This window comes from Podarcis filfolensis, assembly GCF_964270895.1.
Source record: "Podarcis filfolensis genome assembly, chromosome: 12".
In the NCBI taxonomy this organism is placed as follows: Eukaryota; Metazoa; Chordata; class Lepidosauria; order Squamata; family Lacertidae; genus Podarcis; species Podarcis filfolensis.
The window spans coordinates 47,751,869-47,779,692 of NC_139614.1; the positions used below are offsets into that span (position 1 = coordinate 47,751,869).

At 42.7% G+C, this 27,824-nt stretch overlaps 1 protein-coding gene across 3 annotated transcripts; it reads right to left on the minus strand.

Moving 5' to 3' along the window:
• Window positions 1-1,909: 1,909 nt before the first annotated feature.
• On the minus strand, window positions 1,910-27,824 carry ACTR3B (actin related protein 3B). 3 transcript variants are annotated; one of them, XR_014540489.1, is made up of 12 exons: window positions 27,410-27,723; window positions 20,073-20,128; window positions 19,484-19,608; window positions 18,313-18,423; window positions 17,860-17,955; window positions 15,703-15,810; window positions 13,858-14,001; window positions 12,506-12,679; window positions 10,856-10,948; window positions 5,331-5,440; window positions 3,907-3,990; window positions 1,910-2,924 (listed from the first exon to the last, which is right to left on the minus strand). XR_014540489.1 is itself a non-coding variant. In XM_083579861.1 (12 exons), the coding sequence occupies exons 1-12, from the start codon at window positions 27,718-27,720 to the stop codon at window positions 2,829-2,831; spliced, it is 1,524 nt and encodes a 507-aa protein (XP_083435987.1). In that variant the 5' UTR covers window positions 27,721-27,824; the 3' UTR covers window positions 1,910-2,828. The 3 variants fall into 3 exon arrangements, 2 of the variants coding, with proteins under 2 accessions (XP_083435987.1, XP_083435988.1); XM_083579861.1 differs by having other exon boundaries at window positions 5,331-5,456; window positions 27,410-27,824; XM_083579862.1 differs by having other exon boundaries at window positions 1,910-2,920; window positions 5,331-5,456; window positions 27,410-27,708.

Sequence of the window (27,824 nt, forward strand, 5' to 3'; positions counted from 1 at the left end):
CACATCCTGTATTTTTAATTTGGTTCTTTTTTCACAGTTGTGCTTTTTTAGGTATTCTACTGGAGATTATTTTAGGCTATCCTCTAAAATGTTTGCAGTTTTCCTCAGTTTTGTGTCACCAGCTAATTTGCTAAGTGTTATATCCTCTCCCCTCAGCAGGCTCACTAATGAAGATACTGTACTTAAGAACTCCACCCTGACCAGACTATTGCTAATTACTTCTTTCCAGTTTGGTGTCAAGCTTTTACTACCTATGGAAAATATATTTTCAATCAAATGTACATGTAGATTGTTGATTTTATGCAGTCTACCTTTCCCAAACTGTGCTACAAGAGTATCAAAGTGTTTTTTGAAGTTTTTGACTGCTTCGCTTTGCTCCCACAAAACTCCTCTTGCCTTCCCTTGCCCTTCCAAGAAGCCCTTAACAAAAATGCGTTAAAACAAATTCTGTTCAAAAAGAAAAATCGACATCACTGGTCACAGCCTTACCAGACTGTATTACTTCATTTCACAGCAACTCCGACATTATGTAATGCTTTTCAATTAAGCAGAAGATTATACATTCCTGCTTCCATCCCTTTCCCTAGTGGTTTTGAGTAAGCTTTTCGCTCTGGGATCTTCAGACACTCGTTTGGCAGAACTGTGGTTTTTTTCCAGATGAGAGAGAACAGCATGATCATAAAGAATGAATTATTTACAGGAAGATCAGCACTTCAAGTCACGTCAAGGCTTTGCTAATTGTATTTAATTGAAAGTTCCATGGCGAGACATATGCACAATATTCTTCAGGTTTATAACAAGGAAACCCAAGACATTTACTAGTGAGACAACCCAATGGATAGGCTGGTGGGATGGAAAGCCAACCACCTCTAATTAACATTTAAAAAAAAATCCAGCTCAAATTTGTTGACAATAAACTATTTGGTGTTCGGAAGTTTGCATTCTTTTGGGATTGTACATTAGACACAATGGGTTAGATCCTGACCAAGTTGGTTGCACTTAGCGCCTACTGAAATCAATGCAACTTTCTACATTGATTTCCATGGGACCTAAGTGCAATGAAGTCAGGATCTCATCAAGAATATATGCATTGGAAGTGTTAACCAATTCACCTGAGATTTGATGGGCAAATGCAGGTAATCTCTTCTAACATAGGACAGGATTTCAAAGCTCCAACAACTTGGACTTCATAACTTTTCCTGCATTCTTATGGTTGTCACTGAATGTCTTCAGCCCATGTTTTATGAAGAAAACCTTTGTTACAGGAATTATACAAGTATTATTTCCCTGCTTCTTGCATATGACCAGAGAAAGACCCAAGGAGGAGTTCTGGAAGTTTACCACCTTTCACATAATTCCCACATTTGTGCATAAATATACAATAAAAGGCAGTGGGGAGAGCAGGCTTATTTACAGTCATTTGCACTCAGTGGTTCCTTCTGCCCACACAACCCAATTTCCCCTGATCCCTGTACCTACTGCAGACCTTTTTGCCATATCCAGAACTATTCTAGAGGATCCCCTAACCCTCAGCATCAAGGTTCTGAGTGTGGCAATTAAGTGGGTAGGAGGGACCAGCAAAAATAGTGGGGGGGGGCTCCTTGCATGAGTGGAATATGCTTTCTGCTACTGATTACAACCCACTATGTCAAAGTGCCAACCTGAGGTTATGTATTTACTTTAATATAGCAGCGCCAACCAACTAAATCTTCTACATTCTTCTACTGCTACTGTTGGTACACAAGAGATTATCAGTGGGACTGATCTATTTATAGTCATAAATCTGCGACCCATGGGCATGCTCTTTCCCAAACATATAGGGACAAACTAGCCCATTCTTGAGCAAATGTGGAATTTCCCAGAAACGGAACCTTCAACAAGAAGCAATTTAACCACGAGAACAGTTATCTGTGTGAACATGTTCACAGCTTTTATTTGATCAGTAGCCAACTACTACTCACTAGTCCCCAAATTAAAAAAAAAGAAAACACGAATTCAATAAATAGCAGTAATAAATCTCATACATTACTTTCGGAGGCTTAAAAATTCATCTCACTCACATAAAAAGCAGTACCATTTTCAAAAACACACTTACATACTCAAAGAGAGCCCCACTGAGTTACCTTCTTGCTTCACCAAGGCATTCCACTCTATGCCTCAACCAGAAAGTGGCATCACTCCCACAGTCCTCGTGCATCGCTAGTTCTTTGTGCTCACTCAGAAAACCCACCCGATAATTGTCATAAAATACAAAATTCTCCAAAATAAAACATTTGTATTGCAAGGTTACAGTACTTTTAATTTTTCTACAAACTAAGGCCCCATTTTACAATCTCATCTGTTCAGGGAAGACCATGAAGTCTCAACAGGACCCACTGAAACCGAAGGGGTAATTTTCAAGCATAAAATCTCCTCCTTACATATTGGACTGCAGGGCTGAGATCAATGCAGGAAACTTTTGAGCACTCTTCCCTGTTCCAGAAGTTTTACAGCAACTTTGGCTTTTTTTTTTTTCTTGGCCTCTGTTTATCCCTGCAATTCCTGTTTCCACCATCTTCCAAACAGGAGCTGCCCCATACATCTAGAAGCTAATGCTGAGGAGAGTCTCAAATCGTCAGCATACGTGTGACTTTTGTTCAAAAGGTTCTGGGTTGTCCATTTCATTGCAATGCATGATTCCACTGCACACGGTAGGACTGAAGTCTTCCTCCCCAAGGCAAGCGAACATCCACACTTGTGTTCTGATATTTACACAAAGTGCTTTCTTCTCCTCGCCAGCAAAAGGATCTCCATTAGACACAAGAGCAGGCACCACCACACGACGAGAATTAAGACATAACTCCAAAGACAGGATTGTGGCGGCAAATACCAGGACCGTATTCCTCATAATCTTTCTTGGTGTGACATACTTCAAAGAACTCTGACTGAGAAAACAAACAGAGAAAAGGAGCTGCATATGAAGAAGCAAACAAACCAAGATTAATAACAAAGCATACTACAAAGCAAGTATGAAACAAGTGTGGTAAGTGCAAAATAAGATCAATCAATGTACAGTGGAACCTCGGTTTTGGAGCGTCTCAGAAGCTGGATGGTTCGGAACCCAAACGCCGAAAACTCAGAAGTGAATGCTTCCATTTCCAAACGTGACTTGGAAGTCAAACGGCTTCCGAGGCGCGTTTCTCCATTTTCTCCATTGAAATTGCCAACTGCCCATTGCATCTCAGTTGTCAAACGTTTCGGAAGTCGAACCTCTTCTGGAATGGATTACATTCGACAACCAAGGTTCCACTGTACTCTAATTCCTTTCTTGGATGTTGGATTGGAAGCAGTGACAGTAGCAGAGAGATTGGACTTCGGAAACAACAGTGGCCAATTGTCTCTGTTTCAGGCATAAATATACACACACACTCCAAAACGCATTGCTACCCTCAACAACCCACATTACTTAATAATACAATAAAATTCAGGTCAAGGCATACCTTCCTACAATTCACCACAAATTATGCCATAATGAGTAAATATGAATGTAAAATTTCAGATCTAGCCTGCAAAATTAAACAAAACAGAAAATAAAAAGTGGTGCCCTCCCAACGTTTTTGGAGTAAAACTCCCACAACCCTTGACTATTGGTCATGCTGGCTAGAGCTGATGGGACTTGAAGTCAAACAACATCTGGAGGAAACCATGTTGGCTACCCCTGAAACAGAAGACAGTAGAACTTCACGTGGTAATGCAAAATAAAACAATACCCAGCAATGGAAAGAACACCAAACGAAAGTTAATCTTCTAATAATTCTCCTTTACCTAAGGAGAATTATGCCACCGTGCATGCCATTGGAGGAGATGGCCTCCAATTATTTTCCAGTAATGTTATTCTATAACAAAGTGTTTTCATAAGAGACATACTGTTGATGCAAGCATTGATCCTCCGAACCAGACTGCATAGCGCTGCATATGGTGGCTTATCACTTGAACTTCAACAGGTTTGGGCTGTAAAAGCAAACACAACCGGCAGTTCAGTATATCATCAAAACACAGCATGACCTTGATTATCTGAACCTGATCAGAGAAGCAACTGTACCTTAATCCCAGATGGTTGCTATGAGAGAAGGGAAGGAGAATTCTGAATGTCCAGCTATGCAGAGACAAACAGATGTACTGAGGCTGGTACAGATTACTTATCCAGCATTCACGCAGCTTGCCCTGTCTGGGTCCCACACCCTGTTGCAAGTCCCCACAGCTTCAAACATCTTCTACCTGCTATCCTGCTTAGTTGGCACATGCCAGATCCAAGCACCTCAAAACACATTCTCAGCTCCCCACCCACGCATCCCACCTTCTTGCAAAAGGATGCTAGATCACAGTACTGTCATGTACAGTCCAGAGGGGAATGGACAAGGAAATGCAGAAGTATATCCCTGCTTCTATCATTTCTACACTGCGGCTCCATTTTGCAGGTCTAAATTTTCACATCAGCACCTCCAACTGCTGAAGAGACCTAGTTCAGTTATGAACCAGCAACACCTTGCAGTTGTGGCAAAATGGAAACTCTAGAGAACAGATATTGGAGGAATGAGCTAAAATGCTTGGGGGAAAAACAAAGAAGCAAAGCTATATCTGTCACTGCTGAATGTATATGATGGTCAGAAACAAGACTCTCCATATAAAAAAATGTTTATGTTTATCCTGGTGATGGCGAATAATTGGTGGCATAAGGGAGGAAGTATAATGGAATGGCATAGTTATATGAGGCATGTTGATTTCTTAGAGAAATTAACAAAGTGCAAACACTAAGGAGGATGACTTTACAGGTAATTGGTATGGCTTTTTGCAGCAGGCTTGAAATTCTTCGAATATAGCACTTGTTTTGGTCACCCATGGCACACTGTGGAGAGACCCGTGAGGATAAGTGGACTATTAGTTATTGGATATGGGGACTATTTCTGTATTTCTTTGTATTATTGTATTTATCATGTTATTGTTCTGTTTTTGTTGTTCAAACAATAAAAATGTTTCCAGAAAAGAAAACAAAAGAAAAGAAAAGAAAAGAAAAGAAATTCTAGAGGCCTTCTGAATGCTGTGATTCCTTTGGATTGGGAAAAATCCAGAAACAGTCAGAAGCAGTGCTCATCACATCACCTCCTCAAGTGCAAGAGCCAGTTAAAGCCATCTCCCCTTTGCTGCAGCATCTCAGGTCTGGGCTTTGGCTTCACTAGATGCTTTTAGTACACTAGTAAAAATGTCATCTGACTTAAAGGCCTCATTAACAGAGCTACATGTGCACTTGCTTTGCTCGTTCAGGCATTTAATAGACAGTAGAAACCGTTTACCTTTATCCGACCACCACTGAGCTCTTCGCTGGTTTTCAGTCGAGCATCTACGACCCTTTTCAAGTCTCTCTGCAGCCGGCGCCCAAAATCCCTGAACATCGTGGATCCTCCTGAAAGAACCACATTCTATAGGGCAAAGAAATGGAACAGTTTTTGCCCTTTAGGCTATATGACCCAGGAGCAGCACTGAGCACATGGCAATTCTGAGATAAAGCGCCATGTGCACGGCCACTGGAGGAAGAACAGGACACAAATATGATAAAGCCACGTTACATTTGGGCTTTTGGAAAACTGGTCATGCCAGTGGCCATAAGCCACTGTGTAGCCATAAGCAGACAACCAGCTTACCAAGCTAGCAACTATAAAATGCTGCAAGTTTACAACGCGCTCAAGGCTGTTTTGGGGTTATGTAAATCTGCCCTTAGCCTTAACAACACAGAGAGACTTTGAAAATAAACACGAGGAAAGGGATTGCAATCCTGAAAGACCTAAGACAGACCTGCCCTGCCTCAATAGACACAGAAACACATGCAGGGTCAACTAAAAGCAACATTAATGCAACAGCATAGGTGGCTTTTAAAGGTATATAGCAGGACTGAAGGGGTGGTTCAAACTGGCCCATCTAGTCCAGCATCCTGTGCTCACGTTGACCAACCCACAAGCAGGACAGAAGTACAAGAGCAATCTCCCCTCCTGAAGTTTCCAGCAACTGGTATACAAAAGCATTCCATCTCCAAGGTCCCTGGAGGCAGAGCATAGCCTCTATCATGGCTTGTAGTCATTGACAGAATTACCCTCAAGTAATTGGTCTAATCCTTTTTTAAAGCCATCCAAGTTGGTGGCCATTACTGCCTCCTGTTGGCTTATCTCATACATGGGGTGATTTGCGCTCATGAACAGCCTCCGTCCTGTATACCTGAAGGAGCGTCTCCACCCCCATCGTCCAGCTCAGACACTGAGGTCCAGCTCTGAGGGCATTCTGGCAGTTTCCTTGCTGCGAGAAGTGAGGTTACAGGGAACCAGGCAGAGGGCTTTCTTGGTAGTGGCACCTGCCCTGTGGAACGCCCTCCCAGCAGATGTCAAGGCAATAAACAACTATTTTACTTTTAAAAGACAACTGAAGGCGGCCCTGTTTAGGGAAGTTTTTAATGTTTTATGCTGTATTGTTTTTAATATTCGGTTGGAAGCCGCCCAGAGTGGCTGGGGGAACCTAGCCAGATGGTCGGGGTATAAATAATAAATTATTATTATTACAAAGGAAATTAACCTCTTCCTCCATGCCCAGTTCTTCCAAAACTTTATTGTTTATGTATCTTGAAGTCTTGTATCTTCTGCATGTTTTCCTTATTCTTAAAATACATATGACTGGGGGGGAGAGGAAGACACTTGAGTCTTCCATAGCAACAGCCTGTATCTTCTTGGACAGACCCTGACTTTTGAGTGCCATGAGTCTTAGTGGCATTTTTTTTAAGTGCTCTAAAAAGTACAGAATGTATATGTATTGTGACCTAATGATGAGAGTCTGTCTGCACCTGAATCTTCATTATTCCTCACTCTCCCCTTGTGCTGACCCACTTTCATACCAGCAAAAGAAGTTGAGCTACCCTGCCATCATTTCAGCACCTTGCATGCTGCAATCTATATTCTGCAGTTTTCACTGTGCTGCACAATAACATTCAAGTAAGCATAGTCCTACCATGAACCAAGGGCAGCTTTTGAAAAAGAGCACCAGTTGTAGTCAAAAGAAATACCATATTTCATTATTAGGCAGTGCAGCCAGGTGAGTCATGTTGATCAGACAGTGCCACCTATCTATCACGGTCAGTTTTTAAGCTAACATCTTTAAACAGCCTTAATGGTTTGAAGGCATTTCTTTAATCAGCCTTCACAGTTTAGGACCTTTGTTTTTATCCTGCAGACAGTAGGGCTGTGTGATAAATCGCCGTAATTGAATACCGGTACTGAAATAACATCATGGTAAGTGTTTCAATAAGGCAATATACCAGCGACTAGTAAATCACTTAAACTACTCTTAAAATTAGTTGAAAATATATTAAATATATTATATGGAAGTTTATTTAAAGTTTTTATTAAATCTACTACTTCCTTGCATTTTAAGGCCTTCCATCGCCGCAGGGAGCCTCATCAAGGTCCTCGGCTGCTGTGGGGAAGCGCAGCACACCCTCCACTGCTGCGGGGAGGTATGGTGGGACCCTCTTTTGCCGCTGGGAGACTCAGCAAGGCCCTCCACTGCCACAGATATGTATCACAATATTAATATTGTGATATTTAAAGGTAAAGGGACCCCTGACCATTAGGTCCAGTCGTGACTGACTCTGGGGTTACAGCGCTCATCTCGCTTTACAGGCCGAGGGAGCTGACGTTTGTCCGCAGACAGCTTCTGGGTCATGTGGCCAGCATGACTAAGCCGCTTCTGGCGAACCAGAGCAGCGCACTGAAATGCCGTTTACCTTCCCGCCTGAGTGGTACCTATTTATCTACTTGCACTTTGATGTGCTTTCGAACTGCTAGGTTGACAGGAGCAGGGACCAAGCAACGGGAGCTCACCCTGTCGCGGATATGCGAACCGCCGACCTTCTGATCGGCAAGTCCTAAGCTCTGTGGTTTAACCCACAGCGCCACCCACGTCCACATTGTGATATTTAGCTGGTTATATATATATCGTAATGTTGAAAACCAGGTATCGCCCAGCCCTAGCAGACTGCCTTTTGTCCAGCAAGACAATAGAGCTATTTAAGTCAAATATATTGATTTCCATCACATTTGGACTTCAGAAAAGGAAAACTTCCCAAAACAGAGGAGCTTGGTAAAAAAGGGAAGTTGGCAAAAAGAATGGGAATAAGATCAAATCTCTCCAGAATGGTGTTGGGTGAGTGAGTATCAAAACAACAACAATAGAAGCTCAGCTAGAATGCATACTGCAGCTCAAGAAAGGTACCACTGAGAACAAGAGGATGCCAGCATGGCTAATGGGCAGAGTGAAGAAAGCTAGTTGAGGAAAAAAGGCTTCTATCTTCCAAACAAAAAGGAACATAAAACTCTGGCAAAAGAAAAGGAAGCAGACAATACGGCATTTAAATTAGAAGAGCACACCATGAAAAAAATAAGGGCCACCACTAACAAAATGTTTTAATACATTATGAGAAGCTTGAATTCTACTAGGGAGGTGGCTGGACATTTGGACAAAAGGGGAATCAAAAGTGTGCAAAAGGAGGAAAAGGAGATTGCAGAGAAGCTGAATTCTTCCAATCTGTCTTCACAGTGGAAGATGTATGTGAGATCCCTGTGCCTCAACTAACTTTCTCAGGAAGGGAATCTGAGGAACTGGGGCAAACAGTTATGACGAGAGACAAAGTTCTAGGCCTTACTGACAAATTGGAATTTGAAAAATCACTGCATCCAAATGGCATCCACTTGAGAGCTTTTAAGGAACTCAAATCTGAAAATTGCTGATCTTCTAACAAAAAAAACCAGACACCACCTCTGAGCAGGCCCATCGCACATGTCCCATCTGCTGTATTTCAAGCAGTGCAAGGTTACAGAGCATAGATACACCTATGGTGTGTTTCAAAATTGCATCAGTCACCAACTATAATAGTATTTGATCACTTACATTTCATTTTTAGAAACAATTGATTTTCATCCATATGTTTCCTTTAATGTTCAACCTCCCTTGTTCTATTACAATCAATTAAAATTCCAAAATAAAACACTATTTAAATTGTGCAATTTTAATTTTATTTTTAAAAGATAAGAAAGTACCCAAAACGAGGGTGATTAGAACCCTGTACGATTGGGGAGAGCTGGAACACTCTGAAAGGCAGAATGGAGGTGATCATCTTTGATTACTGCCTCACATGGCCAGCCATGTTGAAAAGAGCACAATTTTGTCAGCTGAGTGTAAGAGAACGTTGACTGATGCTCAGAAAGCAGCATAACAGGGAAAAATATGGAGCACTCCGGGGAAGATCTAAGTAATTTAATCCCAGTTGGGAAAGATTTCAGAAAGAGAAACCAACGGAAAGACAGAAATTAATAAAAGCAGACTTCAGCTAGGCTCCCTGCTATGGAGAGTGCAGTGGGACTCCCAAATACAGTGTTTAGCATTTAAATTACTAACATACCCTAGAAATACAAAAAGGAAGGAGCCAGCAGGGAAGGAGCAGCACTCTTTGTTATTACCAGAGTGCTAACAATCAATTTCTTCTCAGAGAATCCACATGACAATAAGGCTCCCATTTTCCTTCAGTTCTTTTCTCTCACGGTTGCCTCCCAGCTTATTTTCCTTCAATTCTTTAGACACATCTAGGGAAGTAGCCAAATAATACCCAGAAACTGGCATCATTAATGCATGAATAGCCTGACAAGCTAAGGGCTGCATCTTCAACCTACACATAATTAGCTTATACAATTCACAAACATCAATGGGGTTAGGTACAGGAGAGAATTCACAAACAAAAGCTAGCTACCAGATTAGGTGGCTTTCAAAACCTATTACAGAAAAATTCACAGAGGGGAGAGGGATCCATCTACAGTCATTACTGAAGCAGAATCTCCACAGACAGTGTACGTCTGAAGAGTCTGCTATTTACTAAGTTTCTGGAAAGGTATGTTTACATGGCAAATGCCACATCTTGCCACGCTAAGGACATTCTGGTGAAAGTGAGAGGACTATATATAAAAAAAGAGTCCCATCTAGTATTATCATGCTGATGAATAGCTTGAGAACCAGCCTGTGGAAGTCGAACCTATCAAAAGCACTCATTCTCACTTTGTGTCTACACAAACCTTCAGGAACTTTTCACCAACGTTCTTACCTATTTTAAGGGAAATAAATGCAGGAAGTGCCTCTCAAAGTTCAAGTTTTCCCCAATTCCCACCCCTGGCTGCATTTGGATGGTTGTATTGCAGCTTAATAAGCCCAAATATGCATTCCCTGCTCTCCTCTTCCTGCAGGGCACATCAACAGAGTGAGTTCTCCAAGGAACCATAATTTTCTGTTTTATCCAAACAGAAAACTATGGTTATCACCTTTGGAATAAGTCAGGATCTGCGAGATGATTTCTCCTGCCACGTGATCTTTAGATGATGAGTGGTATACGAACGTAATAAACAATAATAACACAATCAACTTCTAGGGATTGCAGTTGGTTAATATTACTTGTACTGCCAATCTATCACACAAGCAAGACATGACCACTGCTCTTAGATATTAAAGGATTAAGGGCTTCTGTCACTTATAAAACTAACTGCTTTCACTCTTTGTTCATTCGTTTTGGGATTTGTACACATAATACGCTTTACAGAGGCTCCTCTGAATCTATGTCAGAGGTGGCTCAACCATGGTCCTCCAGATGGTGCTGGATTAGAGTTCCCTCCCATCACTGATGGCCACTGGCCATACTGGATGGGGCTGATGGCGTCCAACAATATCTGGGACACCAAATGAACATGCATTAAGTTACCCCCTCCCCAAAAAAAGACAACCCCCCCCCAAACTGTACCTTATATAAAGGGCGCCGAACATCAATGGGGCAGTTCTGTACAACGTCATCAACGACATTTGAAATGGATTCCATAAAGTCTGGATTGGCAAACTAAAAGAAATGTAAGTAGAAACACAGGTGATGGGTTCATTATATGCACACACAAGCAAGGCTGCGGTGAAAAGGCTAAAGAGACATAGTTTAGAGGACTATGTTAGCCCATTGCAACAAGAAACGTCTCAGAGTGCTGTGCCACAATGAAGACTGACAAGGTCCTTTTGCAGACAACAGCCTACTTCATCAGATCCACCCAAAAGATAGCTCAAGTTGACATTGGTAATAGCACCTCCTTACTACTTAAACCTCACACGTGCAGCCACAGTAGTAATTAATACCATTTGTCTACCACCAGTTTGTCCCACAGATAATCAGTGGGTGTTAACTTTCTTTCTTTTTTTCATTTTCATTCACTTTGTTTGTATGTCGTTTTCCACACATGAAAAAATCATGCTCAAAGCAGCTTTCAACAAAGAAAGCAGGAATGCATTAAAAAAACCCAACTCAGTACAAAAACAATTTTGTAATAACACAGGGGAGCAACAAGTAACTTCTGTAATACATTGGCATCAGTGCAGCCACCACAAACTTATCTGCAACAGTTATAAGTTAACATAATATGTTAATATCATATCATGGAAGAAGTGCTTCTTCCATGGCTTATACAACGTTTAATACCCATTCCTAGTTGTTCTCAGTATAGAGACTGCAGGAGATTAAGGGCTAACTCCCTCGTGTTACCAGTGTTACATGGTAAGTTCCCCTAAACTAGAAAGCAAAGAGAACTGTTAATAACAGTTGTGTGTGTACATTTAATTCTAATGCATCTTACTATGATTCAGCCACAAGGTGGTGCTCTCTCACAAGAAGTGCCATTACATTCCTTCCTAATATGACTAGTACAATTATTACATTTAATATTATTGTTGTTGTTGTATAGAGTGTTAGAGGAGGGGCAGTACCTCTGGCGGGGGATACATCGTGCTCCTTCTGGGGTAGTCTGTCCACCTGTGGCTCTTAGACACTGTCAGCATGTGACAGTGGACACACACTGGAAACAGCTTTAACTGCCCGGTTAAACCAGGTAAGGGTAGCTGATGGGTCTCAAACCCTCAGTGAGTTAGGGGCCTCCCCTGCATGCGAAGACACACTCCGGTGGATTGAGCAGACAAGACCAATAGTGGGTCTAACAGTCAAGAAGGCAGGTTTCTGCACATACTATAGAGAGAAGTGGGGCTTGTCAACATCTAGGAGAAGGACAGCTCTGATCATAACCTCTTATGCCTTGCAGGGTATCTTCAGGAGAAGAAAAGGATAAGGAGTTAACCCTACACAAATCCAGAGTGGAGTCCCTAAGGTGCTTGGATGGTGCCTTGTACGCCTCCTTCCAGCAACTCCTGCAGTCAAGATGGTGCCAAACGCATTGCTTTCTCTGAGAGGAGGGTCCTGTCATCTGGGCAGCCCAGGACCTCCATACACACTGCCCTGGCTTGTGTCCCAGAGAGTTCACTCCAGTGCCACAGTAGCTTGTCTTCACCCCCTGAGGCACACTCCATTGTCCATCAAGAAAGGTGGATGCCAACAACATGCACTAGTACAGAAGACTCTTACCTCTGGATGAAAGAAGATTTCTGGCCCAAGAAACCTTTCATAACCAACATCTATGATAAATTTATTTTTGTTGATTGAATTGATGCCTGTATATTGCTTTATCCACTTGCGTGGATCTGTATCATACTTGGCAAATTCCTTCACTATGTCTGGACAAATATAACAGTACTTTTCCTATGAAGAAATACAAAGATGAAGAAACACAATTATTTTATTGAATGAAAGGGATAGGCTATGTGAATGCAAGAAGGTCTCATTCCCAATAAAGTGTACATCTGTGGCCTTAGGCATGCAATTGAGAAAAGACACAGCAGCATCCAAATCAGTAGGAATCTGTCGCCCTTTTCTTAAGAATGCTACAATCAACAGCTTGTGAGCAAATGGCATTCTGTGCTTGTAAAGAAGCACTCTCCTCTCTGGCTGATCTGCAGTCGAAGAGAGAGAATATCCCTTGAAGCACAGCTATATGGGAAACACCAGTGGGAGGGTCTGCCATTTGAACCAAAATTCAGGGTCTCAACCTCTTGAAGCCCATAATAAGCACAAGTAAAAAAAAGTGGAATTGCAGCATATCCAACTGCCTGCTTACACAAAATATGATCTTTCTATGTCGCCAGTAACATTAGCTCCTGCAGGCAATTATGGCCAGAAGCAATTCCCATGTGTGGCCAGTGCAGAGAAAAACATAGCTCACACGAATTGCTTGCAGGCATGCCTGCAATAACCTCATGTGACTGGATAGCCAAGGGGCTTTTGCCACTGAAGTTGATGCCCTTCCCTATGCCTGGCAAGCGAGACAGATCTAGCTGGCTGGCTTTGCTCTGGTTGTCAATAAGCACCATCTCTCCCTTTCTGTTATAAGGAAGAAGAGGACCAGAACTCTGAGGACACCTTGTTGAAACAGAACATATAGAACCATTGCCCCAGAGGAAAAAATGCTTGCCAAATAAAAAATTTGGGGCTTTTGAAATCAGTTTAATAAAAGTCTCGACTCTGCACCAGTTTTGAGTTTCACCTCTTCTTGCTTTTTCAGTCACCGCTGCCCTAGTTTCCCTTTCACGACTTATTTTTCCCATCAACCCCCTCCCTTATGGGACACAAAGGGACAAGAGTATGTGCAAGATTACAGGAAATTATCCTGCTCACTTCCTTTCCCCAGGTCCCAAAAACTCTAACTAGCTGTCTATGCATGGCACCGCTGTGCTGCAACAATCACAGAACACAGCCACTAGTAATAAACAATTGAGAAAAGATGGCGCAGGGAGAATATTTTACTACAAAGTTGTTATATTTCAATGATTCACTGGCAATCTATTTCTGGACAGACTGGTTAGTTTCACAAAAGTGTTTACCTTTATGGCTTTAGCTGTCTCCAATGATTGTTCGGGTGGAATTCCCACCTCCCTCTCCCTTAGGAGCTGTTGAATGAAATATGTAATATCTCTACCTGCAATGGGGATGTGTTTGATGCAACTGCCAATTACATAACCTTCTGCCTATAGGAGAAGGAGAAAAGGGGGTTATGAGTAGTAGATCCATAGCAACACGTTCAAACAGTTGCTTCTATCTAGCGTTTATAGCTCAAGAGAAGCCATACCGATAGCACAATCCTATACATATGTCTATTAGACATAAGCCCCATTTAGTTCATTGGGAGTGACTCCCAGGTAAGTTGGAATCAAGCAACTACAACCTCTCTTGCAGTTCCTACAACCTCTCTTGCAGGTGACCAACCTTTTTCTCCCTCAACTTGGATTGCACTGGGCCCACAGCAAACTAGTCCCTGAGATGCCACCTGCTACAAGAAGCCACCATTCGGCACTGCTGTCGCCTAAAGCACAATAGGCAGGCATGCAAAATATGTACTCATGAGAAATGCTCAAGACAACCCATTTGCCAAGTGCATAATATAAACTAGGATGGAAATAAGAAGGGCCCTGGTTCAAGCAAAACAGTTGTGTGAACCAGTTCTTACTTTCATGCTCTAAATGGAAGTTTAGCTTCTTCAGGGTCCCAAAAGAATTAAGCTGCAGTGACAGAAGCACAGTTGAAAGCATGCCCTAAGGGAGAAGCAGCTATTTTAATCAACCTGGGCAGGGATCCAAAAAGCTACTTTTCATGCACCCAAAGGTTTGCATGGTCCCAGTGGGGATTTTGCCCTTTTCTTTCATCCACGTCACCACCTTGCCATACTGCACTAGAAATTACTGCAATGCACTTTGAAAAGCATTCAGCCTGCCTTTGAAAAGCATTCAGAAACTACAACTGGGGCAAAACGAGATGCCCTTTTTGGGCTTCCACAGATGGAGCCCTCTTTGAAGAGCACATTAGTCAAGCTTTGCATAATCTCCTGTTCATTTCCAGCTGCAATTCAAAATGCCAGTTATTACATACGAAGCCCTGAACAGTTTGGGACTAGGATAGTTGAAGGATCGCATCCTACCACATGAATCTGCCCCACCACTGCGTTCAACATTCAAGGCCCTTCTCCATGCTTGACACCTTCAGAGGCATGTGGGGGGCTCAGCACAAGGCTTTTTTGGTTGCAATATCCAGACAATGAAACCCCCACACTAAAGGGAGGGTTTTATTTCTCCAGGCATTTGGCATGTGTTGAATTTTTTTTCAGCTTTCTGTGTTGGTTTTGGTTTAATGTGTTGTCTGCTGCTTTATTTGTCATTTTTATTGTATCTTAGATTTTATTGTATGTGCTTTTTAATTTTAAGTGGAAGCTACACTGCGGAGTCTTTCAAAGCAGGATATAAATCTTTTAAATGCAATAAATGCATACTACTTGTAAATCTGAATGGACTTTCAAAGTGGTTTACAATAAAACAAAAGAGACTTTTGTTCAAGAAACAGGAATCAAAATTTCATTTGGGTTCTTTGACTTAATGTATAGATTCTGAGATCCTGGACAACTTAGTTTTTCCTACACAACACCGTTTTCATATGTCCTTATTTTCAAAAGGCAAGCAAGATCTTCACATGCTTCACTTAAAAGCATGGTCTTATTTGAGATCAAATCAGTGTGTGTCTACCACATTCTGATACTATATGTTAAACGTGTTGATTTAATAAATTCCCTTCCTTATTATTTCAAAAATTCACATAATAATATGCCTGTGCTTTTCAGCTGTGGTAAGAAAAGCACATAATGTTGAATATACATGATGCAGAACACATATACCACTTACCACTGGAATGACATGGGTCACACCATCACCACTGTCAACAACAGTTCCAGTTAAAGTACGTTCCCCAACTTGCCGTGAAGTCCAAGACGCAGCTAAAGCCAACACGGCCTGCACAGGGTAAAAGATTACAACCACAACATTCAGCAGCCATAAAACCACCACCCAAATTGAGAACTAACAGATTAAAAACTAGAAACCTAAGAGCTGCTAGGAACTTGAGCTGTGAAACAGGAAGTCTTCCGTTCAAATCCAGTTTAAACCAAGAGTTAGCCTGAGGGTGAAACCAGCCGCCATGATAATTGCATGAATGCAATTCACATGTGCTTTTTTGTTATGTAAATAGAGTGAAAGCCTGAACAGCTAAAACTACTATTTGTAGTTCAAAGAAAGCTTGTATTGGCGGCAACAGCGGCTTCACTCAAGATGCAAGTAGCAACTTTCAAGAGGCCAGTTTTTTCCACTGTGATGGGGTGGGAAGAGAAGTGACGTTTTAAAGAGATGATAAAATGATAGAACCATAGAATTAGAAAGGACCCCATGGATTATCTAGTCCAGGCTTCCTCAACCTTCGCCCTCCAGATGTTCTGAGACTACAATTCCCATCATCCCTGACCACTGGTCCTGCTAGCTAGGGATCATGGGAGTTGAAGGCCAAAAACATCTGGAGGGCCGAGGCTGAGGAAGCCTGATCTAGTCCAACTCCCAGCAATGCAGGATATGCACCCATACAGGGATCAAACCCGTGATCTTGGTATTATCAGCACCACACTCTAACCAACTGAGCTAACCAGCAACTTTCCCTCCTTATCCCCTCTACCACAGTCCAGGGTTTGCCCAGGATTCCCCATAGGCGCTATTAACACAACAAACTAACAAAAAAACAAGAATGTGGGGCAGTAGTGGCCCATGCAGAAGTGAAGGTGAGGTACCCCAGACCTCCTGGCTTCTGAACACAGCATGAGGTGAAGGGACAAGGCACAGGGAGCTCAGCATTGTGTGGTGCAGCAGAGCTAATCCAGCACTTATATATCTGCCCAGCACCAAGCTCCCTGCACCTTGCACCTTCCCTTTCTGGTATGCACTAGTGCCACGCTGTGTTCAGAAGCCACAAGGACACGGATGCTGTGGTGGAGCCACAACACAAGCTGCTATTGATGTAGGAAAACATATGGGGATAATAATGCCAGTGTTAAACAGCCTGTTAAAGGGATTGCCAAGACAGCAATATGTTAAGAACTTTAAACATTGGGAAGGAGTTAAGTCTTATCTAAAAGAAATGAAATCTCCATCTGCTATATAAAGCAAGCAGAAAGGTTGCCTGCTGGGCCACCTGGGGGAGGAGGGGAGAAAGACAGAGAGAGACTTCATATTATGCCACTTCTAAGAAAAGTCTGTCCCAGTACCATTAGATGTAGCTTCTTGAAATGCAAAGTTTAGAGCTTAAAGTGTTTTTATCAATCACTTTCCACAAACATAAGTAAAACAAGAACATCTAGATTGAGTTGTAGCAAAATCAGAGGTAAATAGCAGGAACATAGCATGCATTAAAATCCACATAAAAAGGTAGTTCGTGTACAAAACAGATACAGGAATGCTCTATTGGTCCTGTTCACCTTCAGTTTAACAAATGATCTATTTGCTCCCTTCTCTCCCTCATTAGCTATCCTTTAGCTGGCACTCTACCTAGCCACATTAGATGGAAAGGTGAGGCCACAGGACCCACTCCACTGGTTCAGCTGAGAGACCCATCGAACCACATTTGGCTCCTCCTCTCCCCTCAAGTGTTTCCATTTAAGCTGATCATTATAAAAACATCATAATTTTAAGAACTGGTGCTTGAGTTTGCTTGCTTTCATCTTCCCTCCTCATTCCTTTGATTCTCCATCCTTTAAATTGCAAACCTACGGGCTGCAACTATATCGTTTCTCACTTATTGTTTGTAAGGTGCTTTTTGTAAGAAGCCTTTTTGGCTGAACAATAGATAAAAAAGCACTAAATAAATAAATATGGATTGCATCACATCTAACAAAAGTTTTCGCCTCCAAATTAAAGCAACCTTCACACTCTAAAAACCCTTAATTTAGGTAAAACGTGCAGAGATGTCCATACTTTATTCTGCGAAGATATTGTTCACTGTTAGAGAGATTCACTGTTTACCTGAACTGCAATGTAAAGTCCTGGCACGTTAAAAGATTCAAACATGATTTCTGCGAGGTATTCTCTGTTCTCAGGAGTATTCAGTGGTGGCTCAGTCTGTTTTTAAAAGATATTATTAAATTATAAAAGCATAAAACACATTTTATTAAACTTGGCATTGACACTCTGTGTGTGTGTGTGTGTGTGTGTGTGTGTGTGTGTGTGTGTTTAGCAGTGCTGTTTTTATAAATATATGTGAATCTAAGACAGTCTTCCTCACAACCTGGTGCCTTCTAGATGTTTGTACTGCAATGCTATTCAGCCCCATCAGGGACAATGCAGTCCAAAACATCCACAGGGGAGAAGATGAGGAATACTAACCTAAGAGAACATGGGACTAACTATTCCCCAGTTTTAAAAAAAGTTGTAAAACATACATTTAAGAATGGCAAACCTTTGGCCTGTTCCACTTACCATCAAGAAGTAGTGATCTTCTGGTTCAGCTCGAAGATATTTAAAAATAACCTGCTCCATGAATCTTTCCATAAGATCCCAGTCTTCCACAATACCATGTCGTATAGGCCACTGAAGCAAAGGTAAATGGAAAAATATCACACTACTGAAAAGCATGTCACTTTTGCATAATCTGAGTAGGTTTGTATTCTGTTGTCTCAATCCAGCAGACACGCTGCACGCAAGGAACTCATCACGAGCAGGGCCTGCCACAATTGGCTTCTAAATAAGAAAAACAAGTCATGCCCAACACTGAAATGCTGAAGGGAAGAGTCCCTTTGCATGCCATGTTCTGTGTACACATCATAATTCAATGGCTTTCAGTTGGCAAATAATATGAAACTGGCAAGGCAGTGTGCTCTGACCTTGCCAGACCCTACATACACCAAGTGAGAGTGCTCTCCAAGTCTTTTGCAACACCTTAACACAGACAGCAGTCAGACAGCAACAGTACCAGGACAAGAGACAGGAGATGCAGCATGGGAAGGGAAGAACCCTTGCAATGCTTGGCCTCTGCCTGATCAGGAGAAAGCCAACATAAACCTGAACAAAACATGCAGACACAGTGCCATGGTTTATGGAGTCACATATGCAAGGAACTTGCAGTCTAGGTTGCAACAGTGGGAGAAGAGAGAAGTAAAGAGAAAGGCAAGGGTAACAGGGGACAAATACATATGTACACATAACCTTGATGGAAATGAAAAAGAAGTACCGACTAAGGGTTGAGCTAAAGACTTCACAGGTTTTAAAGAGAGATTTGAAGGAAAGAGGCACCAAGTACTGGGAAGGGCTTCAAGAATATGGGGCAGCAAAAGAGGAAGAGTGGAGGTGATTAAAGGAGCAAGATACTTTTGCGTGGTAAAGGATAATCAAATCAGAACTCTCAAATACCCAATTCTTCTCTGTGCATTGGTCATACCCACTCTGAGGTTGCTACATCTTAACAACACATCCATAGAAGAAGTATTGTGGAATCAGATTGGTTAAAAACATGTGTCCTCACTAAACTGCACTGCGCTACATGTTGCAACAGCCTGCAGAGCTACACCTTGCAAGAGCAAAGATCAGCCTGCCCCACAGCTTCTTTCTTTCTTTTCTTTGAAGGGTGCTTCATTTTTTACGCCAGCCTTACCTTTGTAGCATAGGTAGGTTTATCTATGGCTTCATCTCCAATGAAAAAGTCTAGATCATCAATTCCTTGGGTAAGCCTCCTCTGTGCTTGGTCACCAACTTTTGCCGATTCTCTTATTGCAATACCTACATTAAAAGAATTACAAGAAGCCATCCCATTAACACCACCCTTTTCTAAACTCTAAAATCCTAGCCAAATATGTACAATTTCACAGCCAGGTGGCATCTGCAATTCAGTATATAAATGGACTGGAAGATTATTCAAGTTGTATCCATGGTGTCAGGTAAAGAGGAAGTCCCTTGTCTGCTAAGGCAGATCCCTGGCAGCAACACAATGGAGATAGGCAGGAAACAGGACTTGTCATAGCAACCAGAAACTGGCCTAATGGGGGCCGGACCTGGCAAAGAAGGAAAGCAAGCTTTTCTCTTCAGCTATCCACTAGCCAAGCACAGTAGTGTAGTAAATACCGTTTCTCAAAAAAGAGCAAAATGTACTCCACCCAAAGAAAGTTGAGCTAGAGAGCTGAAAAGCAGTCGCTTCTCTTCATCAATCAACACATATTTTATAACGAAGAGTAAAAATTACTTACATGATGGGATAATGAATTGTGGTTCTGTATTCCCTGCATAACCCAGTTTTGTATACCTAAAACAAGAAAGTGAAGCAGTCTTCACATGCGTATTGTGAAACAACAAAGCTGCTATTATACAAATGCACTACACAAAATACTGTATAATTAGTGACTCACACAACACTTAGTGTTTGGACTAGCCTTGTGTTTTAACAACTCACTTGGTAGCCAAAGGTGATGAGGTATATTCCCTGAAAGTCTGTAAGTTGGCTGGCAAAGCAAGGATAGGTCCCTTCAACCAGGTAAGAACCAGTAACCATTTCACCAGGCTTCAGTTTAACCCTGTTCTTCAAGAGACAATCTGAGGACCTCATCAAGGACAGCTATGCCTCCCATAAGATGCTAGTAAAATTGAATTGCCATGTCATGAAATGATGCATGTCTAAAAAGTGTGTCACCAACATGAAAAGTTTGGAAAACTCTGGTCCATGGTGTACTCGGGGCAGCATCAGGGCCAACTTGAGGGCCAGGGAGAGGGAGCTGCTGTTGTCTATTGAAACTCTCTCTGTGTCTCCAGGGTCTCTGTCAAGTTGTGGGGGGATCTAGACTGTGTGTTCCTGACACTGGGCAATCAGGACAGATTAGGGATTCTGCTGGTTTACCGCCCACCTTGCTGCCCAGCAGTCTCCCAACCTGAGCTGACAGAGCTGGTCTCGGAGGCAGTACTGAGGACTCACAGACTGCTGGTTTGGGGGGACTTCAACATCCATGCTGAAGCGACTGGTCCTGAGGTGGCTTAGGACTTCATGGCTTCCATGATAACCATGGGGCTGTCCTGACATGTCTCTTGCTCAATGCAAGGCACACTCTAGAGTGACCTTGTTTTCTCAACAGTGCAGGAAGAGGGTGGTCTGAAAGTGGGGGAATCATGCCAACCCTGGCCCAACTGCACTGGCTGCCAATTCATTTCAAGGCCCAATTGAAAGTGCTGGTTTTGACTTATAAGGCCTTAAATGGCTCAGGAACACAACACCTCAAGGACTGCCTCTCCTCATAGGAACCGACCCAGACCTTGCCATCATCATCTGAGGCCCTCCTTCACATGCCTCTTCCATGAGAGGTCTGGAGGGTGACAACATGAGAATGGGTCTTTTCTGCAGTGGCCCCCTGCTTGTGGAATGCTCTGCCAAGGGCGCCAGGCAATCATTCCTCTTCTCCCAGGCCTTTGGTTAATTAAACAATTATGTGGAGTGGGCATTATTTTTTCTTTTTATATTGCAAACCACCTTGTAATCTTCAGATGAAAGACAGCATAGAAAACGAATAAATAACAATGATAATATACCACCACTTTTAGAAGTTGTATTAATTTACAGCAGAGTCCTGAGCATGCTTTCCTAGAAATAAGTCCCACCAATTCCAGTGGGACTTGTTCCCCAGGCATGTATGTTTAGGGGCATACCCTTAATCCAAATACAGCAAGGCCTCAACACTACAGATTTATAAGGCTCCCAAGGAGACCTTACACTGCTGAAACTAACAGTTAATATGAAATGCAGTTTGACTTCAACATCAAGGCACGTGTCATTCCAAACAATCTTAATATAGATCATTCTGACCATATGAAATCAGGGGCATGTAAACTGATCGCTAGGGAAACTTGTCAGAGAGAGAGATGATTTATACAACTGAAAGAGGAGCAGAACCTGGCAGACAGTGCGTTTAGGTAGAAGAAATGAAGTAAAATAAAAAATTAAAATCATGGCCAGGGAATGAGATACAGGATGAGTGATTATTAATCAAAGGATCAAGCAATTGCTGAAACCATTTTGGGTTCTACTAATGAAACACATGCCTGCAATCTAAAGGGCTCACATCTGAAGACTGCTTAGTTGGGGTGTCTAGAGGGCACTATCTTATTATATCCAGTGCTAGCTAATATGTATATGAAGCCACTGGGAGTGGCCATTAGGAATTTTTGGGCCAGGAGCCATCCATATGCTGATAACACTCAGCTTTATTTCTCCGTAACATCTTGAGTTGGGAGAGGCCGTTAAGTCCCTGGACAGGTGCCTGGAAGCACTGGCAGGATAGATTTGGGAAAACAAGCTGAGCTTGAATGCTGGCAAAATGGAGCCACTATGGGTGAGTGGTTTCCATGTCTGAGACGCTGGTCAACTCTCTATCCTGGGTGGGATTACACTCCGGGTGTGCTTCTGGATCAATCTTTGTCACTGGAGGCCCAAGAAGCCTCAGTGGCTAGAAACACCTTTTACCAGTGCGCCTGGTACAGTGCGCCTGGTTATTGCAAGTCTGGATTACTGCAATGTTCTCTATGTGGGGCATCCCTTGCGCTTGATCCAGAAGCTTCAATTAGTGCTGCAACACAATTGCTGGCAAGAGTGAAACCCTTTCAGCAAGTAATTATCTTTGCTCAGAGACCAGAAACTGGTTGCTGATTTGTTACCAGGCCAAGTACAAGGTGTTACTATATTTATTTATTTGCTTGTTTTATTTATTTAATATAATTTATACTCCATTTGATTTTTGCCAAAAAACAACAACAACACTTCCTAGTGGTTTACAAGAGATAAAACAGTAAAATCAAGCCCTTAACAGCTTGGGGCCAGTTTACTTGTGAGATCACCTTACCCCATATGTGCCTATTCAACCACTAATCTGTGGAAATGGCAATGTTATAGGTCCCACATAATACAGTACTTGTTCTACATATATAAGAAATCAATAATTTAGTGTGGCAGCACTCAATGTCAACATACAAATGCATACAATAATGATATGCTTATTTCCAGAACTAGAAAAAATTCAGGCACATAGTTTTGTGCGCAATTTGACATTTTTCATGACATTTTTCAAACTAAACTCATTTTGCCCTATAAAAATTTTACACAAAAGCTCAAATTATGGGGAGGCTTTTTGGAGTTTAGGTGTTTGAGAGAAGTGAGCGCATTTTAATGGCATCTTGAAAACATCTGTTAAAAAGCAATCCACTAATTGCTTTTTATAGCTCAGTCAGTAGAGCATGAGGCTCTTAATCTCAGGGTTGTGGGTTTGAGCCCCATGTTGGGCAAAAGATTCTTGCATTGGAGGGGTTGGACTAAATGACCCTCATGGCTCCTTCCAACTCTACAATTCTATGAGATCTCTGACTGCCCCCTCCAAGCAAAATGTTAGCTAATCCATGGCCTTGCTGACCTGTGTCTCCTCTGCTCTCCGTGTGATTTTAACATTAGCCAAATAGCAAGGAGAGCACCTTCTCCACTGTGCAATCTCCATGGTCCATCAAGGAGGCCTGCTTTGTACCAAGCAGAGAAAGAAGAGCAGACAGAAAGGCATTTTTAGTTACTCCCCCACTTATGGAACTTTCCCACTTGCCACATCCAAACCAGCATTTGTTTTTATTTTATTTTTTATCAATATTCTCTCTATTGGGGCTGCTTTCCGGTGAGCAGGTTTAAATAAGCAGATAGATTAGAATTTTTACTTTTCTACATATTCTGAACTTTCAGCATAGAGCAGACCATAAAACCGAAACAAATGGATCTTCCAAATCATTTGAAGAAGGAAGGAGGGGGCGAAAAAGATTTCAGAGAAGAACTCATTTTCATTTCCTAAATTAACAAGAGTGTGTGCACATACTACAGATGGCATCTAAAGAGCAAAACTAGTCCCTGGAATTCTACACTAAAGGAAAAAGTCCATTCCACCTGTAAGCACAAAAACCAACATCTGACATCAGAATACTATCACAAATTGTGCAGTTACACTTAATTTGCATATTTTAAACCAAATGGCCCAGATCACAAGAGCTGGACAACTAGCTATGTGTGTCCAGCAGGACATTGGACTCATGTTTCTCAAACCCTGGTCCCCCACTTTGAATGGCAAATCTTTCAAAAGGAGTAATGTTTTAAAAGTAGCTTGTGTTGTGGCCTCTAAAAGCCAAGTGCTCTATGGGCACACCCAAGCCCTGAGGGGGCACTAAAAATAGGATAGATCCAAGCCTTTTTCTCCTAGACTTTTACAGTCTGGTTAGAGTCGTTTATTGGTCATGTTACTTAAAAAGGAAAGTCTAAAAATAAACGCAATGGGCCGTGAGGGAGGGGCATTGGAAGAGGCATTGCTGTTAAGAAGCATGGTGCTGAATTTCCAGAGGGGCAGTTGTGTTAGCCTGCTATAACACAAAACAGCAGAGAGTCCTGCAGCAGCTTTAAGTCTAACAAATTTATTACGGCATAAATTTCAATGGACTACAGTCCACTTCATCAGATGCATGAAGTACTCCCTAGAGTTGCAGGTATAGTGGCTGTAGTAGGTTGTAAACAATAAGGTTAGAAGGAAATTAAATGCAGAAAAACAACAATTACGATAACAGTGGTCATCATAAAAACAGTTGTTGTTGATAACACAGGCATCCTGGCATTGGAAATCCAATTTACACGTAAATGATTTTTATTACACTTTTCTCGATTCCATCATCATCATCATCAAACCTTTATTGGCATCACTTCTCAATTCCATATGGATACTGAAGATACAGTCAAAATTAATCATCTTCACAATGTTTTGTGGGTTTCATACTCTCCTGGCAACAGATGGAGACTGACACAGACTCCAGCCTTACTTGCTCAACTAGGACTTGCTCATCTGTGACTGTGACATCAAACAAATGTCTTGGCAAGAAAGCACTGGTCAATTGCTATACAATTCCTACCATATGGCACATGTGCACTTCCTAAGAGAGTTCTATCCAGTGTTACTCAAATTCAGAACAGACCAACAAAAATGAATAGATATGCTTAACTTACATCCATTAATTATCAAGGATCTGCTCCAAGTAGAAATTTGTTGGCTACAACCCAGGAATCCTGCAATCCAGGAACTCTAGGTGATCAGCCAGCACTTGCCAGAAAGCCTGGAAAGTGGCAGGTCTTCAGCATGCCAGCCAGACTTAAGAGGGGTTTGCCTTCTTGACAAAGCTTGGCCAATCATACACTTGCAAAATGTGAAGTGTGTGTGGAGTAAATTGGGCAGGGCTTTCAGGAGGGTGTTGGCAGAATTTGTAGTTGTGGGATTTGGGGATGCATGTGCAAGAGAGGACTTCAAAAAGAAGGGTTGTAACTTGGGTAAATATTACTCCAAACACAGAAGAACTACACTGTTGCCCATCTGGTGACCATATACCAAAAAAACACCTTTTAACAGTTGTACAGAGAGGTGGTAATTTAAGAAGATCCTCATCTGCAGCGCTAGATAGTGACAAGCTGCACATGTCCAAGTGCTACAAATAAGAACCATACTAAGTCAAAAATTCCCCTACCCAGTGACTACTGGAATTATCACCCCTCCACCTGTTGCTTCTATGGGTCAGTTCCAGACTAATGTAGCTGCAGTGAGTTCACCTTAATATCAATGTAACAGCTGATTCATGATAAATTTAAGTACCATTTATTTTAATTAGAACCAAGCGTGACTAACAAAGATCCAGCCCTATGGTTTTAACCTTCCCCCACCATTACTTTTCTTTTACACCAATATGGGTTTAAAAACTTGATTTTTCCCCTTTTACAAGAAAGCTGCAAGAGTTATTATAAATCAAAGAATTATACAACCTGTAGCACACAACTGCAGGTATGCACATACATTTCAAAAAGTATTCAATGAATAGATAATTGCAGGCTTTTAACACTGATAAATTTCAAGGTTATATAGACCAACCCACAATGTGAGAATCAAATATTTTAGCATGTATGACCAAAAGCTTCTGTAGTCACCAATTCTTCTACAGGAGGTTAAGCAAGAAAACAGAGGGTGGGGGACTGGGTGGGGTACAAGGGCTTTACATTCTGGCTTAAGAGATGGATTTTGAAATGAATTTGTGATTTAACCCTGTCATTTGCATAAGGTGAGGAGAGAGGGAAGGATAACATCATCACACTGTACATATAAAACACTTTCTGCTTCCTACAAGAAACTCCTTCAACAAATTCCAGAAACTGACCAAGTGGTGGGGAGCCTCAACTTGCCAGCATATTCTCAACATCTTCTGAATATACAATCAATCATATCAAAATATATGAAATATGAGGTTGGAGGAAGAGTTTAAGAGGTAGGAAAGCTGGCAAAATAATATAACTGGGAGAAAATCCACAAGGGATCAGAAGAACGAAAGGGATGAGAGTAGGGCAGAAACACAACAGAGGCAATCATTTTAAATATGCTAAATTGTGGGTATAGCAGGCAGAGAATCCGTGGACTGCGTGCTGAGCTAAGGGTGCCTCAAAAGCATGATGAAGGTCAATCCAGGTAACACACCATTAAAAGAGAGCATAAAATGCAAGGTCGTTGGTTGCTTTGGAGATAGCCCTGGTTCAGGGGAGGGTGTGCTGTTTGTGTAAAACAAGGATAGCACAAATTAGCGAGGCAGGGGTGGGGAGAAGTATTGTAAGCTCATTTTGGACACTTTGAAAGCACTGGCAACGGAGGTCAAGAGAGCAGGAAGGGCAGAACAGAGAACAGAGTACTCCTGCTCCTTAGGATTTCAGACTCCTGGCACCTCTATTCATAAGAGGGAAACCTAGATAGAGGCTTCCTTCTTAAAGCTGCAGAGATGAAGGGGCATTTCTAGAGGAGGTAAAGCAAAGCAGCTATTATTATTATTTAATTTATATACTGCTTATGTGCCGAAATGACTTCTTATTAATAGAGGCCACCGAAGGCATCAAGGATTGAAGGGAGAGCGAACGGACCCTGGGGTGCAACCCTTCACTAATCTCTTTCGGCTAACTGTTTTCAAGGAATAAATAGGCCATTAAAACCTGACACTATAGCAGCAGGAAGGGGAGAAGAGGTACCAAGAGAAATCTCACATCCTTTGGGGAAGGGAACATGCCGGAGGAGGTTAGCCTAAGAGCAAGCACCCTGGGGTGGATGGAAGAAAAAGACGACAGACAAAAAGGCAAATCTGGTTGTGGCAAGATGGAATTTGGGGTGGGGTGTTGACAATGAGAACACGTACCCCCACCCTGGGGAGAAGGGGGTCAAATACTAAGCCGTATCAGTATTTGGGGTAGGGTGGGAAGGTGCTGGCAGGGAGAGGCTGCCATGGGCAACCCCGAGATGGAAAGAGGAGATCGAGAGGAGAGGCAGCGAGTCTTTTTAGGGGTGAAAGAGAACGTGATAAGGAAAGGGGGCTATAAATGGAAGGGCCTTGGTGGTGGAAGGAGGGGGCTGGCTCCTCTGGGGGAGAAGGCGCCCCAGTTCTCCCAGAGAAGATGCCCATTCTGGGGCGAAGGAAAGGAGGGTTTGGGGGGCCGCCGCCCGCCTTCACTCACCCGGTGCCGCCGTCCACGACGCACGGCGGCAGGTGGCTCGCCATTTTCGGGGAGGCGGAGGGGCCTGGGAAAGCCGCCCACCACCACCAGCAGCAGCACCAGCAGCCGCCGCCGCCGCCACAGCAACGCTCCGCACCCGACGAGCCTGACAGCGGCGGCCGCAGCAGCACGCTTGCGCCAAGGCCCACGCTTCTCCCGCCGCCACCCCGCTCCTCCGCACCCGCCGCGGCGGTTTTAAGCGAGGCGACGCAGAAGCCACCCGTCGCCGCCGGCGGCGCCTCCCCCGGCGGCCATTTTGGGATGTGGCCCATGCTAGGCCTTTGCCCTTGGTGTCAGCGGTCGCCTAGCAACAGGCGCGGCTGAGGCTGGAGGGCAAGGAGAGGGCCGGCGTGCCAGGGGAGAAGCCCAGGGGCGA

Bases quoted from the DNA above. Each gene is read 5' to 3' on its own strand.
- ACTR3B (XM_083579861.1), bottom strand. From the start codon at position 27,720: ATGGGCCACATCCCAAAATGGCCGCCGGGGGAGGCGCCGCCGGCGGCG. The intron at 18,424-19,483 runs GTAAGGCTGGCG...CCTTTGCTTCAG, and splicing joins AACCTACCTATGCTACAAAG to TGGCCTATACGACATGGTAT. The intron at 5,457-10,855 runs GTACAGTTTGGG...TTTGCCCTATAG, and splicing joins TTCGGCGCCCTTTATATAAG to AATGTGGTTCTTTCAGGAGG.